Consider the following 16,943-nt stretch of genomic DNA (forward strand, 5'->3'; position numbering starts at 1 on the left):
TAACATACCCAAAGCCTAGCCCTAGCTTTCAAATTATTAACTGGATACACTTGACAGGTTATTAATAAAGTCAGGATTCAGTTTCACCATCTCTTAGGAGACCAAAAGAAACCTACGTATCCTCTAAAGAAAGTTAAATGCCCTTTGATTTATATGAAGTAGAATATGTATGTTTGCATATAGCCATTCCTTCCTTTCACTTTCTATTAATGCCTTATATCCTATCAGTAAGCTTGATAAAATTATTATATCCAAATAACAATACATAAGCTGAAACTTGGAAGGATTTGTCTGAATAAGAGTAATTCAGAAGTGAGAATACAATCCAAATGTCTTTCCTGAAAAAGGATGTTATGAAATGAAGATCACATCACTGCTACCTCAGTGGAACATGAACTTAAAGCAGTTCTCTTTACAGGAATGAAGGCCTCCAATGATGTATCGCTATTCTTCCCATATTCTTTTTGCAAGAACCCTGACCAGATTTCTGAACACAACCTTAAGACACTGGTCGTCATTTTTGCCTATCAAATGCCTAATCCTGGACTTAAAAGAGTCAGAACCAAGCCCTAGCCAACTATACGACCACCCTCACTCACTCTAATGAAACCTTCCGGGGCATCACCTACCTAACGTTTTTAGCCGCTCTGCGACGAGTCTGCCTTTTGGGAGCTTCATCGTCCTCGTCATCCTCATCAGAAGACTCCTGCTTTTTTCTTTTTCCACGCTGAGTCTTAGGCGGCTTTTTAACACGCGGTTTGGGCACTGTTCTAAAATGAGAAAGAAAAATGACAAAGTCTTTATCACTTGGTGTCTACTTCAAATCTACATAACATAATCTGCTCTGTCTCAGAGCAGGGTTCATATTTAGGGTTAGCCGGGGGAATGTCAGACAGGTCTATTCCTAGGTCGCTTTCCCTGAGATTCCAAATCACTGGAAATCTGCATTTTCACCATGAAAGTGATTCTATTGCTAACACCCTTCAGTCATTCACAGGAGATATAGCCAGCCCTCCGCATCTGCAGGTTCCACATCCACGGGTCTCACAGCAGCAGAGTCAACCAAACATGGATCAAAAATTGATATATATTTTCCAGATATGGAAGAAAAAAAAATTTCCACAAAGTTCCAAAAAGCAAAATTTGAATTCGCTGTGCACTGGCAGTGATTTACATTGTATTTACAGCTATTTACAAAGCATTTATACTGTAGTAGGTATTATAAGGAATCTAGAAATGATTTAAAGTATCCAGGAGGGTCTGTATAGCTTATATGAAAATACTACACCACTTTATATAAGACTTGAGTATCTGCAGATTCTGGTATCCACGGGAGGTCCTGGAACTCATTCCTGGCAGATTCCAAGGGACTCTGGGTTCTAAGGCAACAGTTCTCAAATGTTCCTCAAGATCACCTGACATTAATAGACACATATGGCATGTTGCTGATGGTACTTTTTTGGTGGGCAATTTGGAAAAATCTATCACAGTTACAAATATAACAATGTTACTTCTGGGGACTGATTTTACAGATACAAAGGCACAGTAAGGTATACTGTGGTATTACATGCAATGACAAAAGATTTTAGAAAACTAAATCATCAACTAGGAACTAGTTCCATAAACAGAATACTATGTAGCTATAAAAAGGGGAGTTTTCTCACGTATTGATACAGAAAGATTTCCAAGATAATGAAAGAAAAATGCAGAAGAAGATGCATGGAAAGTTATCATCTATATAAAGGAAGTAAAGGACAAGAAATGACCACACATATATTCTTCCTTGGACGTAAAGTATACCTGCAGGACTGCCCTGCCACAGACCAACGGAACAGAAGGAGCAGATGGCCCCTCTGGTGACTCCCCTGCAACCAGGACTGAGAGCCACAGACCAGGAGCTCTCCTAAGGAAATCCCCAAGGACACCGTCGGTGGTAAAAAGGTGAAAGAAGAAAAAGGGAGCCAGACACTCATAATCATATCTGTTTCTCTCATACTTGCCACAACCAACACCACACAGATGATCAAGGATTCAGTCGATGAAGGGTAAAATCGAGAAGACAGAACTAGAATGGCATTCCAGTCCTGAGAGCTGAAACTCAGACCAAAGGAGACAACACTTGGTGAATTTCCCTGCTGGGGTGAGGGGTGAAGGGGGTGGGTACAACATCCTAAGCCAGGGATAGACACATGTTTGCGGAATATGGCCAGAGTATAAGTATTTTTTTACTTTCTCAGACAAGAGGCAAAGTTGAGGTCATTACTTATATATTTAGGTACTTACATAACAAGAGAAAATAAATTTTAACAAATATTTATTGACAAAATTCAAAATAAAATAATAATCATGGAGTACATTTTTTGTAATACAACATCTAACTAATGAGAATAGAATTTTTTTTTGAAGGGGAACTTAATTGGGGTTCAAATTTAGTTTTCCCTGTCACCAAACTAGTGTTCCCTATTCACCTATAAAAGCTATATTTAGTTCACAGGCCATACAAAAATAGGTGGGGGCTAGGATTTGGCCCAAAGGCAGTATTTGCCAACCACATCCTAAGCAATACTGCAATGAGGTGAGTCTTCCTGGGGCCTCTCTGCCTCTTATATTCCTTTCCCCATCACCAGTCCCTTATGCTGCCATCTGTCTGACCAAAAATTACCAAAGTTTCCTGCTATCTCAGCCTACTGTCTTCTCTGCACGGACTTTCTGCTTAATGTTGTATGTAAACTATACGAACAGAAGCCTATTAAACTTGAGAATCAGTTCTCCCAAAAAGGACTTGTACACTAGTCAGATACACAGGGACCTTTTTTTTAAGAGTGGAAGACACGTTCGCCCCTCACAACTAGTCCACCTGGAGTAAGAAACAGTAGAATTCAGTCTGAGCTACATACCGTGCAAACACACAAAAGCAGTGCAAGTAGCCCAGTCATCTAATCTAACGATGCAGGCTGGCAAGAAGTTAACCAGACATTCAGAATCCAGGATCACGACACACTGTATCCCATCAATTAAGGCTTGCTCTAGCACTGCATCACCCTTCTCAATCTAACACACATCAAGCTGGACCAGGAGCAGAGATGTTCAAGCAAACACTGCACCTTCTGGGGACAGGTCTTCTGGCTGTCACTTTTTTTTGCTCTGGTTCGCTCTCTGCACTGGTGCCTTGTTCCTGTTCATCTTCTGAGGGCTCCCGTTTCCACTTTTCTCTGTGATCAAAAGCAAAGCAAAATGTTTTTTTCTAAAAGAATTCTTCAAGACTGTTTAGCTTGAAGAATCTGACAAAACCAATTTTGACTCAATTAGCCAGAAAGGCAGAACATGTATATTTTAGATATTATGCTAAAAAGAGATTTTTCTAGCTCTATTTAAATGATAGTTGTGTTCCTTCCTGGGCTGTGATTAACATCTACTCCTATTTTATGTCTGGTAACAAAAATTAGTGAAAATGGAAACTAAGGCTGTATTTTTTAAACTATTTGTTTTGGAAAAAAAAATGCTGTTAAGTCTCTAATATTCTATCTTTATTTACAACTGCATTGACCAGACTGAAGCCATAATACATACTACATCAGTGGTTCTCAAATTTTAGCATGGATCAGAACCACCTGAAGGGCTGCTTGAAAGATTTCTAGGCCACATTCTGAAAGAAAACAAATAAAATGCATCTACACGATCCAAAAAAAAAAAAAAATTCTGGGCCACAGCCAGTTTGTGATTCAGGAGGCCTAATGTGAGGCCTAAAAATTTGAATTTTAACAAATTCACAGATGCTGCTGACGCTGGGCAGGGACTTCTTTGAGCACTACTATCTTAGGGACGTTTTAATATCTCAGTTAAATATACTTGACAGAACAGTCCCTAAAATTATTTTTCAATGATAAACCTACTACCTACTAATTAATCTATTCAGCTAACAAAGTAGTTTTTAATAATTATCCAATACAACTGGTGTTCTTTTGCTCCTTGAGAGCTTAGAACTGGAAGAGCCATACCCCATAGGTGCCCTCCTGCCCCAAACGGGTTTTGACATTTACTTGAAGACCAAACAAGACATCGCAGGGACTTAGCTCATTTCTCACTTGCAGGGAAGAAGGAAGGAACATATACAACAGCTAATAAGCATGAAATATCTAGGGGGGAAAAACTTAACAGGAAATAACACGGGCTTTCTCTCTAAATAAAATAGTTACCGTTGTGCCTCTGGGTCTGTGTATAGAAAACGAGGTTATGCTAAAGACAATTGCTGCAGAATTGCAAAGTCAAATCAGTATTCTTCATGGGAGAATAGGTCAAAGTAATACCGGAAGAACCTTCCCAAAAAGTCCAGGAGTCACCCTACGCTTGGAAAAAGAATTTCAAGTCATCCATGAAAGGCAGTGGAGCACGTCTGTCTGCACTTTACTCAAGTTCTGCTGGCACCATTACTTGCTTCATATCCATTTCCCTAATAGTACGTGACTCCTTGTGGGCAGGGAATCTTTGTAGCAGAGCTTAGCACAAAAGCAGACAAACAGAGATACTCCTTTGTTAAAGAAAGAAAGAACCAAAGAGTGAGCCATGTCAGTCTGTCAGACAGGTAGGGTGCTTCTGGAAGCAGACTGATAAGATATTAAGGCCCACTAGTATCACCTAATATTCTTCAGTCTCTTTAAAACAAATGACACTCTGGGTACCTGCCTTCTTCTCCTTCCCTAGAGCCTAGTACAGTAACTGTGTGCTAAAGAATCTGAGGAATAGATGGTGATGACCAGCAAGGAAAAAAGGAAGCTGTCTCCACCAGCTGGGAGGTTGGCACATAAAGCTAGTCTCCCTCAGGCCAAGTCCAGAACAGCACACCCTTCAGAAGGAGCTCACACAGTCAAACAGGAGGGAAGTGGTTTCACAGGAAACAAGCCTGAAAGAACATGCACATTGGACGTAAGGGGGAGTAGATCAGATGAGAAAAATCCACAGTCAAGTTAACACTTGTAATTTACGTAACTGCCAGGAATTGAGAATCTTTATCAAGGCAGCTAATGAGGTCCACTTCTGTAACTCTAGGAGACTCAGATAGCAGTAAACACAGAGAATGACTGTTGAGGCTAGTTTTCCAGTTAAATTGCAGATCTGCAGACTTACAACCGGGGAGAATCCAAATCTTCTAGTTTGAGAAGGTACAAAAACTCAGCAAATCAACTGGTCCAAAGGCCTCTTCCTACATAGAGGGAAACTCAAGCCCAGTGACAACAAGCCGTTTGGTACATGTCAAACCCCTGTTACCCTCAACCATAATCCACTGAAGACCAATGAATCCAGGAAAATTAAAGCCAGGCTTACACATGCCAGGAGGAGCTGAATAATCGGAGGCTTAACAGGCCTAAATGAGTTTGTGTGCATGTGTATTTGAAATTGGCTGGATTATTTTAAATTTCATTTTAATTTTCAAGGCAAAAAAAGTAAGTTAGGATCAGCAGTACTAAGTCACTCTGTATAAGGGGTAAAGTAAAAGGAGTCATCAATGACAAAAAGATTACTGCTCAACCCTGCAGAGATACAGGGCTCTCCAACAGGTGAGGCTGCGGTCCACTCCTAGTTTGCTGGCTTTTTATAGAACACAAACTGTATGAGAAAGACTCCTTGACTAAGCTATACGTTATAAGCAGGGCTACAACAAGAAGTCTGAAATAAAGACTTGTTGATTAAAATATTTCTGACATGTTAAAGGAGACTCAAATTGCCAGATGGAGCTCCAAGAGCGAATCAATGGAATTTCTGCCAAATTTTGGGAACTGGGGAGATAAATACCAGGATTTGGCCACTGAGGCCCCAAGGCAATTAAAACAGACATGAAAAGGTCAGAATGCGAGTTAACTGGGTACAGCTTTCCTCCCTTACTGGGAAAAGCGGGTTGGCAGGACACAGATCACATCTGAGCAACTGTAAAGGGGGGAATGAACAAAAGCCATTTTTAAATAAAGCTGGGCTAAACTCTAGTTAAGAGTCACTGAGGCTTCTCAGGAGCTGCCTCTAAGAGCTCAGAGAAGGAACTTCTTTGTCTTCCACGTGGAAGGCAGGTAAGGAAAAGATGGGAAACAGATGCTTTAACTTCACTGATTTTCAGTAGCCTTTCCTGAAGAGGATGCCTTTCGGGAGCTGGTCCCCATCAAGAGGGGAATCGCAGGGCTAACAGGACTCTCTTCCGCTGTGTCACGGGTCTGCGACAGACTTCTAAATCAAAGCACGGGCAAGGAAGAAGTAACTTATCCCAAGAGGAAAATGATTACGGCTGAAATATTTTTTTTAAATCCAATTTGGAGAGACGGTTCTGGAACCACTGTACCATGGGGTTAAGCACTACTGGGATCACAGTGAATCAGCAGAAATCCTCTCCAACATTTCACAAATTTGAGTAACATTAAAAGGTACTGCCTGGAAAAGGGTTCAATGATCAAAACAGCATGCGTGGGTTAAGTAAAACTCAAAATGTTATTTGTATGACTTTAAGCCAGGGTTACAATCTCAAAACACCCACTGGGGCTAGGTTAAGGGCTGTAAATGGGGTCAAATGAAGAACTCATGGCCTGTCCAAAGGCCACAAAGGCCAGTGTTATTCTCAAAAACTAGAAATCTAGACTCCTACATACCAGCTCTCAATTTCCAATGTTGCCAACTAATTTGAAAAATGTTTTCAATAATGTGTAAGAATACTATGTGTAACCTCTTCTAAGCTTTAAAATGCTAATTCACATGACTCAAGGCGAGTTTGTCCCTTGTAAGACTATTTATTCTTCAACAGTGTCAATGTCATAAAAGCAAAGGTCTGTGAAAGTGCTCTAGATTAACGAATCCTGACAACTAGTACAAAATCTAACCCTAGACTGGATCCTGGACTGGACGTCAGAAAATTTTATAAAGGATATCATTGGGTCAACTGACAAAATGGGAATATGAATTTGACCAAAGTGTTTTAGTAATGTTAAATCTATTTACATTAAAACTGTACTGTCCTTCAGGAACTATATACAGTATTTTGTAATAACCTTTAATGAAAAAGAAAGAATATGAAAACAAATATGTGTGTATATACATGCATGATTGGAGCATTATGTTGCACACCAGAAACTGACACATTGTAACTGACTATACTTCAGTTAAAAATATAATATATATATATATATATGCACTTAAAAAAACTGTACTGTGCTTTTATGAAAAATAACATCCTTGTTAATAAGAAATACACACTTAGGGGTAAAAGACCATGATGTATGAATCTTAGTCTGACATGGTTCAGAAAAAAACATTACGTGTGAACACATAAATATACACAAAGAGAGCACCACAATGATCAAGCAAATGGGGCAAAAATGGTACCCAACGGTAAATCTTGATTAAGTACACAGTCATTCTTCACACTACTTTTCTTCTTACAGTTTTTCTAAAGTTTGAAATTAACTCCAAAGAAAAAACATGTTTGAAAAAAAAAGCTCCCTTTAAAAACTTTAAAATCTGTGATGCAATATGCAGGGTTTCAGAAAAGCATTTCCCTGTGCTAATATTTCAAAATTTCCACTCTCTTTGAGTGACTCTCAGTTCTGAAATTCATGTGCCCACACACCAGGTTCTGTTACACTTGCTCAGATCCCAGAGGCCCCTGAAGCGCTGTGCCCTGCCACCTGAGTCTTAACAGCAGTAGGACGTCCTCTAATTAATGATGCTAATTAAACTGACTCAGGAGAAGAGTTCTCCACAAGCCCTAGTACCCTCCAGCTGCCCAGAGGATGGCAAGAAGCGAGGCTACCCCAGGGCCCAAACGAACAAGCAAGAGGGGAATGACCTCAGCTTATGGTCACTTGCGAAGGAAGAGCCCAGGTGTAGGAGAGCAGATCACAGAAGACACAAACCCCCACAAGGAACACAGAGGTTCTACTCAGGGAAAAGAAAGGTCCATGAAGACCTCTGAGAGTAGCCAACTCTGAAGAGCTCTCAGGATTGACAGGAGAGGGAAATTAAGTACAGAAGCCAGTCAAAAGACAAAGCCCGATGTGTTACACTTTGGCCAAAAAAAAAAAATGTGGGCTTCTGCATACACAGATAAAGCCATTAAAATGAGAAGGTCGGGTTTTCAAGCACAGCACCATTTAGATCCCAGCCAAGAAATCAGCAGGATGTAGCCAGACGGTGGAGGAAAGAGCACATGATGGACTTCCCCGCAAAAGGCCTTTAGCCTGGGACCAGCTGAAGACAGGGTCCTCCCAGCAGGCCCTGGGACTGGGGCAGAACAAAAGCCTTCCGAGCTGCCAAGCACAGGCTTTCCTCCAGTTATTTCTCCAACTCTAACGAAGTGTTTAAAACACAAATGCAAACCGCACGTACTCTGGGCAGGGCAATGTTAAAGATCACTTGACTTAGTGTAGTTTCTAACAACTGTTAGGTCAGCAGAATAAGTGTTACTCTATTTTGGAGATGAGGAAATGGATTTGAAGAACCCATGTTACTCTGCCTTAGGCCAAATACTTAAATTAAGGATTACTAATACTTTAAAACAGAGAATATATGACTGAGGCTCTCAATAGAGGCCATGGACAATTGTTTATCACAAGAAACCCCTGAATTTGTGTGTAAAGTTTTGATTATTTTTCTGAGACGATGGGCTATAGAATTCAGATAGTCAGAGACTCATACGTCCCTCAAAAAATTTTAATTATTTCTTAAAAAAAAAAAATTTAAAAATTGACCATGAGAGGATTTTTTAAATAAGTTTTAAAATAACAAATATATATAACCTACATTATAAAGGAATTTCATGTTAAGTCCATACAATTAAAACTTTTCTGGCTTATGAATTACAATAGTAAAATCATGTGGAAACAACAATGTGAAATTTCATACTAAAACGGGTGTCCATTTTTAATTTTTAAAATATAATTTTTAATAATGTTTAAAATATAATTTTTTTAATTTAATTTTTAAAATAGAATTTTGCCATGCTGCATAAAAAACAAATGGAAAGGAAAAACAGCCAATCCAAATGTGTTCCTGGCTTAACTAGAATAGAATACCACATGCCTGTATGTTTGTTATTTGCACACATTTTTAAGAAAAAGACAATTTGGCTAACTGGGCAAATCAGACGGAATAGCTGGGGTTTGCCCCCAAAAGTAGAGCGACATTTACATCTGAAAAACAGAATCCTGGCTTCCAATGCTGCTGCTGCAGCAGATCCAGGTGGACAGGAACCCACGACAGCAAGAGACAGAAGGCGACTCTGGGACCCGGGTGCACTACAGACACAGTGAAGCCCGTCCCGGAAGTGCTCACGTGTTCGAAACCACCAGATGAGTAATTTCCCCCGCAAAAGACTTACTGTTTTTTCAGCTGCCTCTGGCCTCTTCTCTTTGGGCTCCCACTCTCAGACCCGCTACTTGCCTTCAGTGTGCGAGGGGGGATAAATGATTACAGACTTTAATTCACAGTTCTTACGGATAACATTACCCCCTGGTTCAACAATCTACTGAACATAACGTTATTCAGCACGTGCTTTTAGACAGAAAGAAACCTAGGCATTTGTTTGGTGTGCTCACTCTTCGTCTGCTTTGAAAATTAATTTGTCTGTTGCTGCTGTGCTCTCTCTAATACCAGGAAATACTTCCTTTGGCTTAACTTCTCAGAGCACAGTCCGATAAAATCTTCTGTGACAATGGACATGTTCTGTCTCTGCAATGTCTAACCCAGTAGCCGGCAGTCAGTCACATGACGGAGCCCCTGAAATGAGCTGGCATAACCAAGGAATGGAATTTTTCATTCCCTGATTTTAATTAATACATATTTTAAAAGCCACCTGTCTAGTGGCGAGCATACTGGGTGCTGCAGATCTAGAATATCATATGGAAATGCCACACAACGTTTAGTTGCCAGTAAAGGTGGTAACTACTGATCTATCTCATTTCAGAATCATTAAAGAACACGTTCGGTCATTAGCCAACAGTGCTCTGCTAACAGCGCTAGGCCAAGTAAGTTTATAATCAGAGACGTTTGAAAACAGCTCTTCTTCCCTCAAATTAAGCAAATTGGCAAACTGCTCTTTCTGCTGTTAGTCTTGTGCCCTACAGAGAAAGTGTTAACTTATATACAAAAAGGAAAAGATTTATACAACTATGTGCTTGGTTTTAACAAATAAGGAAAAAGAAAGCTAAGTAAAGTAAACCAGCTCAGAGGTCACTCAAAACACCACAAACGCAATGCAGGTGTTATGGTCAATTACATTTTTAAAGTATATTTACTACCCCAAACTCACTAACTTTTGGCTATTAATATTTAACTTTTATGAGGAGGATGTTATATAGCTAAGAATAGCGAAGTCCTCCTAAGAATGCAGACAGGGGATATTTCACCGAGAGACCACAGAATACCTCTTCAGAATGTAGTCTACAAACCTAATACAGAGGTAAAAATCCACAAAAATATCACCCCAACTGAGAAAGGTCTGATTCTATAGAAACAACAGAACACAGTACATAATTCTAATTTTAGAAATCATCAATCTATCCAATCTCTCACAATTTGATCAGAGAGTAAATACGTGTGAAACATTTTATACTGCACATTAAAAATGAACTAGTAAATCAAATTTTTGCAGTTTAGGTAAAATAAGATAAAATACATTGCTTGAGTTAAGCAAACTCTCCTTCCTTTCTCAGGAATAAATCTGAAAACTACTACCATTGTTACATTTGTTTAGTTACCCAGTTAACAAGATCTAAGAGATTTAGAAACTAGGTATTTTAAAAAGGAAACTTCTTGCTATAATCAACCACAGTATGAGAAACATTAAAAAAAAAAAAAAAAGAATTTGAGGCCAGTTCTATATAATACTCTAACTTTCTACTAAAGCATTCACTATGACATGATCTTTCTGGTAATTTTCTTTTCTTAAAAGCCTCATGTGGCTTTTCTTGCTGTACTGGGTTGAAAAAGCTCACTTTATAGAGTCACTTAACTCCCACAACTGAAGTTCAGTCTCATAAATGGTAATACATTCGAGTCAGAAAGGATGAGGTAAGATAAGGAGTTTAAATGTATCCCCTTCAAATGTTCTTTTTCTTACCTCCTCCTTAATATTAAATCGTGATGGTTCTTGTCTGCTTCGGTTTGACCGCCTAACCCCATAAACATCAGGATATTCTTCCCACATCTGTAAAATTAACAGACCACACGTGAATCTTTTTTTCTTGACCCCCATTTATTATTTACATTACTGGAACATGAATTTCAATTTAAGAGAATTCAAACAACTAAATAGCAAAAGAGTGGTTTTGTTAGCTTTGTGTATGAGGCAATAAAGGACCATCTTTAAAAAGAATAAGGCGTGTTATCCCAGAACTCATTGAAGTTTTAACAATGCCTCTTCATCACTAAATGGCTATTCAACTATATGGTACACTGCTTCCCCATTATTAAAATATAAACTTACAGCTGAGCAGCATGGATCACTTCCACTAAAGACAAAATATTTACTGACGAATTTAAGTCCTTCATGCTTTTAGTTTCACCTTTGATTGCAAAAGACCCATCACCAAGTTTAATTAAGAATCAGTGCATTTGCTTATTTCTTTAAATTCCTCAGGATGTGTCACATACCAGGTACAGGCAAACGAGGTATTTCTAACATTTAGCTGGAAGTTTTCAGAATGAGACCCACTGCCACCCTTTTTCCAGCACACTTAATTTTATTCTCTGGCAGTACTTTAACCCTTTGCCTTTAAGACGTGATATCTAGTAATAATCCTCACCGGTGATCAAAGTTTAAAGAGGGATTAGTTGAAATTTTTTTCATGATATATTAACACCCTTTAATAAAAAGACTCAAACCAACAAATCAATAGAAAAAAATGTAACAGCTTCCCCTTCTTCTTCAACCTCTAACAATTAGTCTGACCCAGCCTCTCTCTCCTTCCCACGGATAACTGCTAAGTATGTTGTATGTTCTTTTAATAAAACCAGTCACCTACAGGCAAAATGAATTTAAATGGATTGTGGAACACAGAAGTGAAGATGTTTTACAGGAGTTAACCATACAGAAGAGATGCTTAAAAGCCAAGATTAGAAATGGGGGTTTATCATCAAACACAGCCAACAGTTCATGTCATGAAAATATCTGGAGTTGAGGCAAGAGGAGAAGCCATCATGAAATGTGTGGAAAGTGAACCCCCAAGATGACAAAAATGACAAAAGATCCAGAAACACACAATGTTACTAAGCCAAGGGAGGACATTATCAATAGCGCCTTAAAAAAGAAAAAAATGCTGGGTAAGCTGAAGGAAAACAAGGCCTCCAAAGGTAACAAGCAAGATGTTCTAGGAACAGACACTTGAGAACGAGAAGCCGTCTAATCGTGTCATCCAGGGTCCTCAGTTTTTAAAAGTGAAAAATCCGTAACCACCTTAGAATAATCTGAGTCGGAGGACAAAAGGTCCTGAACGCTCAGGGCTCAGGACAACTCGGCAGAGGAGGGACGGGGAGCCAGGCTGCAGCCCTGCCTGCCCCACCCCCAGCCCTTTCTGGACCTCTGCCAGGGCGTGAAATGACTCAACACAGGTATTGCCGGAGCTTTTATGAACTGGGGTGGCTCGGCTATTGAAATGTCACTACATCAGTTAGTTTTATCACTTTAAAATCTTAGACAGGCACTCAGGCTCACGTGTTGGGGCTTTATTCCAGGATACATTCTGATGCGTACATCTTAAAATCATCTCTGTATTTGTCCTTCTGAGGGCTGATGACACCTAATTCAACCCTTCAATTAAAAAGCTACCATGTGAAACGGAAGTGTGTACAGAAAACAAAGGGCTTTCTTTAGAAGTTCTCGTTTCAGAAAAATCATGAAAGTCACAATCCAAGCATTCTAATTGGCTAGTACAAGCATCCACGTGCTAACTTACATTAACTTTTGGAGCCGATCACCTTGACCTTAGTATTTCTGCCTAGAGCTGTACTTCTGTCTTGAAATTCAAACTTAGTAATGAGAAAGTCCCTTCTTTCTTATCCTCTTTTATCTTTTTAAACGAAGTCACCTATGTAAGGTCTTAGAGTTAACAGCTGTGAATCTCAGACAGAGAACACGATTTCAGCTAAGTTTTAAACACATTATGCAAAGCATGGTTTCTATGGTTTCCCTTACTCTCTGCAAGTAAAGAACTTCCCAACGTACAGAAGATGGTTATATCCAGACTTGTTTTTGCCCATTACACTTCAAAAATGTGTTGGCAGTCTTCTGGAAAGAGCACCTGCTTGAGATGTACAGAGGACACCAGGCTCAGATGTCAGGCTCTGAAGGTGGCCAAGCAACGCCTTCTGCTACAAGTCTGGGTGGCAAATTTGAGTCAAATGATACTCAGAGAAGATCTCTAAGTGGTACTTCTACATACAGGGTCTTTCTGAAATAAGGCACCACATGAATTGTCTCTTGAGATAGGCCCTACACACTGAGCAGGCAAATATGCACCACACTTGAGTGTCTGAAGGCCGCTTCTCTGGTGATGAGTGAGTTGCCAAGGACAATGTTCATTTTCCTATCCCTAACACTACCCTCAGCATCCCCTCAACCTCCCACCAGCTCCTAAGGGTCACTTACCATTTAGCAATGACTACGCTGGGAACAGAAGAACTGAAATAACATAGTTAATCCCAATTCTGCCTCAAGAGGTAAAAGCAGTTTTGTTTTGTTTTTTAATTTCAGGATTGTTGAAGCTATTCTGTAGAACCTGCAGATAATTTAAAATCGTTTGTACTACTACGAAAATCTCCGTGTGCAAATGTAGATTTATAGTTTAGAAGAAAAACTGATTTAGCATAGAGCTTTGAATTTCTGTAAGACATTTTATTTTTAAATTTCTAAAAGCAATCTTTAATATTTTAATGATTCAAACATAATTCTCTCAAAATGGAATTTTAAAAGATCAGCTGCATTCTCATGATTAAGTAGACCAAGTCATTCATTTTTTTCCCAGAAGGAATGCATCCCAAAGTTTGGGCATCAAAGAGAAAATGATATGCAACTCAGTTTCTGCCTTTTTTCATTCTGTGCTGGACAAGTCTTCTATTAAGCAAAGAATATATACATTGCCTGGGTACAGATCATTTCTCTTCTGTGAAAAGTATTTCTCCTTCTATTCCCCAATGAAACAAAAACTGCCCTTATTCTTCGATTGTGATTATCCATAACTAAGCTTTACAACTGCATTCCACAATTACCTGCCAATGACTTTCTCGGGTATTATTCAGTATCACTTAAAGAAATCATTTTAACCACCTTTTTTTTTAATGTTAAAAACCAAAAAAAAAAACAAACTATAAAAATTTGTGTTTTGGCCCCATAGTTTGATGGTTCATGTAATTATTTTCCTTACAGCCCTGTGTCTATCAGTACAGCAGACGGCAACCCCCATTTATATCCACAGACAGTACACCACGAGAAAAGGCGGCCGTAGTTTTCACTATGGAGAGACACTAATGAGTGTTCAATGGGAAACAAAGGTCTGCTAGCTGGTCCCAGTTCGAGCACGTTTGTATTGTACAGCAAAGCCGATACCTTCTTCACATCAGCTATCCGTTCCTTCTTCGAGGCTGGCTTCTCTTTGGCTTCTGGGAGAGCTGGCTGGGATTTGGAGCCTGCCGATTCGCTTTCAGATTCCGACTGACTCTCCGAAGACTCAGAACTACTGTTTGACTCGCTGCCATGTCCGCTTCCTGGATCGCTGCCCTGCTCACTCTCCGACTGGCTGCCTGAGTCTGAACCAGAAGCTTCTTCAGATGCTGAATGACTTAATTAATTTAAAACAGAGAGAGAGATTTTTAAAAGACTTAAGAACTGCCAGATAAATCTGTTTTTAAAAAAAGATCCTAGCGTTAATATGACAGCAGACAGTTAACTTGGTCATACAAGACCAATACTTTCAAATTCAACTTTTATATTCTTACATTGCAAATAACGTCATTACGATCATTCTCAACATCCCTAATAGCTACCATTTCCTGAATACTTGTACGATGCCATATACCACCTCATTTACAGATCAGTTCTCTTAATGAAAGCTCAGAAAGGGGATATTATTTTGTCCTTCATTCACATAAGGAAAAACTGAAGCTCTAAAGTTGTTAAGTTACTCTCCCAAGATGACACACATAGGATTCGAAACCAGGTCCATCAGTCTGAATCCACTAAGTCTTACTTGTTCGGTATCAATGCCTCCCTCAAGACAAAGACAAAAATACAAAAACCACCACCACCACCAGGATAGAACGAAACAAAACCAAGGCAGGGTCACCCAAACAGAAAGAACACAATGTGTTTGCAATTATCCAGTCAGTGGTCCCCTCAACCACAGGTGCAGGTGGAAACACACACACAGTAACCCCGGCCAGAGCTCCTGCCCTGAAATCCCCTGCAGTGAGTCCCAGACCCGGCAGACTTAACTGAAAACGATAAACAAAGAGCACATTCTGATCCCGACGAGAAAGCCTACTCCAACTACGACTGCCGCTGGCTTCCCAACACGCCACCCCTTCCTCATTCCAAACACCCCTCAGCCTAAGCAGGCAGATGAAAGCAGAAGCCACAAAACAGAAACACAAGGCAAGGGAAGGCTGAGTAGCTGGGAGCAGGGAAGGGAATACAATACTCCCTGTTCTCCAAGAGTTAGAAGGTAATTCCTGGGCCCGCCGGTGGGAGTGAGGACACTCCGAAGAGAAAAGGCCTCAAGGTGATGGACTCCCTCAACTCTTCCGGCTGAAAGCTATCTTTTCGTTTAGGGGCAGAGCAACAGGCAAGTAGCAACCCAGAACCTAGAGTAACACCAACAGAAAGGTCCCTGAGTTTAGCAACCTGGGGATAACAGACACAGGGCATGAAGGTAGGAAGGGTAAGGGGGGGGGGCGCTTCGTATTTATCACCACTATATCCTCCAGATTAGAAATGAGGTCCTATCACCTGACAGACACTTGTCCACAGAATGAACAGGAGAGAGAACACCGGAAACTGGGATTGACCCGGATAGCCCGTGTGAACCACAGCCAAGCACAGCGCAGCAGAGGGCACTCTTAGTTAAGATGAAGGAGCAATGAGAGTAAATGGAGGGGATGGAGGGTCCACCTTGAGAAGGGCAGCAGACGGTGAAGACCATTTATTAATTACCTGATCATCTAATAGGTGCAGGACAATGTGCTGTGTACCCTACATGTTTATTCTCCTTATTCTCCAGAACAACCCTTTTAAGTATTATATTATTATCCCCACGTGAAGGATGAAAAAAACTGGTATTTTAAAATAATCTGGTCAATGACAAAACTAGAAAGTACTGAGGGTTGAGGAGGGATTCCAACTCAAGTCTGGCTCTAAAAAGCTCATATCCTATTTCACCACAGGGGTTCAAAGCCTTAGCGACTCAGGAAACAAATCTCCCTGTTACACAATGTCCCAAACCAGTCAGGCATGCCTATAAAAGGGACTCAGCCCCTTCAAGGCGTCGTTATGCTTCCCGACTCCTTGGCCCTTGGCAAAGTAAAGCTGACTAGGCCAACTGACTAAGGGATCTTAAGTCACTTTTCCCCACCTGTGACCAATCAGAAGGTGGTCACCAGGCAAGAGGAAAAACAAGGAGGGCTGGACAGGACAGTTAAGAAATGCTGGCTGTGGCACCCACGGTCCTGTCCTAAATCACCCCAGGCCTGCACCATCTCTGACCCTGTGCCATCCTCTGAAACATGACATGTAGGGTCATGAAAGTATCAGATGTCAGCTACGAAAGCAGCACTATGTGAACGCCAACGCTTTAACCAATCATTCGAGGTTTTAGAATTTCACATCCAACATCAGAGTCCCCTTCTAACACAAAGCTCTTTCAGCGAGCACCCACTAGTGAGTCAGTGTCACACAATCCAGGGCACCAGCTGGAGTTTAA

At 40.3% G+C, this 16,943-nt stretch overlaps 1 protein-coding gene across 6 annotated transcripts in view; it reads right to left on the bottom strand.

Annotated features, from left to right (window-relative positions):
* CHD2 (chromodomain helicase DNA binding protein 2) overlaps positions 1-16,943 on the bottom strand; it is a 109,913-nt gene that overhangs the window by 61,921 nt on the left and 31,049 nt on the right. For 5 of the 6 annotated variants that reach the window (XM_074353899.1, XM_074353900.1, XM_074353901.1 and 2 more), the window contains 5 exons: positions 14,576-14,807; positions 11,093-11,179; positions 9,353-9,414; positions 3,105-3,212; positions 630-770 (listed from right to left, as the gene is read on the bottom strand). In XM_074353899.1, coding sequence (XP_074210000.1) covers positions 630-770; positions 3,105-3,212; positions 9,353-9,414; positions 11,093-11,179; positions 14,576-14,807 — 630 coding nt within the window. The remainder of the gene's footprint in view (positions 1-629; positions 771-3,104; positions 3,213-9,352; positions 9,415-11,092; positions 11,180-14,575; positions 14,808-16,943) is intronic. The other variant, XM_074353902.1, reaches the window with a different exon arrangement.

This window comes from Camelus bactrianus, chromosome 27 (genome assembly GCF_048773025.1).
Source record: "Camelus bactrianus isolate YW-2024 breed Bactrian camel chromosome 27, ASM4877302v1, whole genome shotgun sequence".
NCBI lineage: Eukaryota > Metazoa > Chordata > Mammalia > Artiodactyla > Camelidae > Camelus > Camelus bactrianus.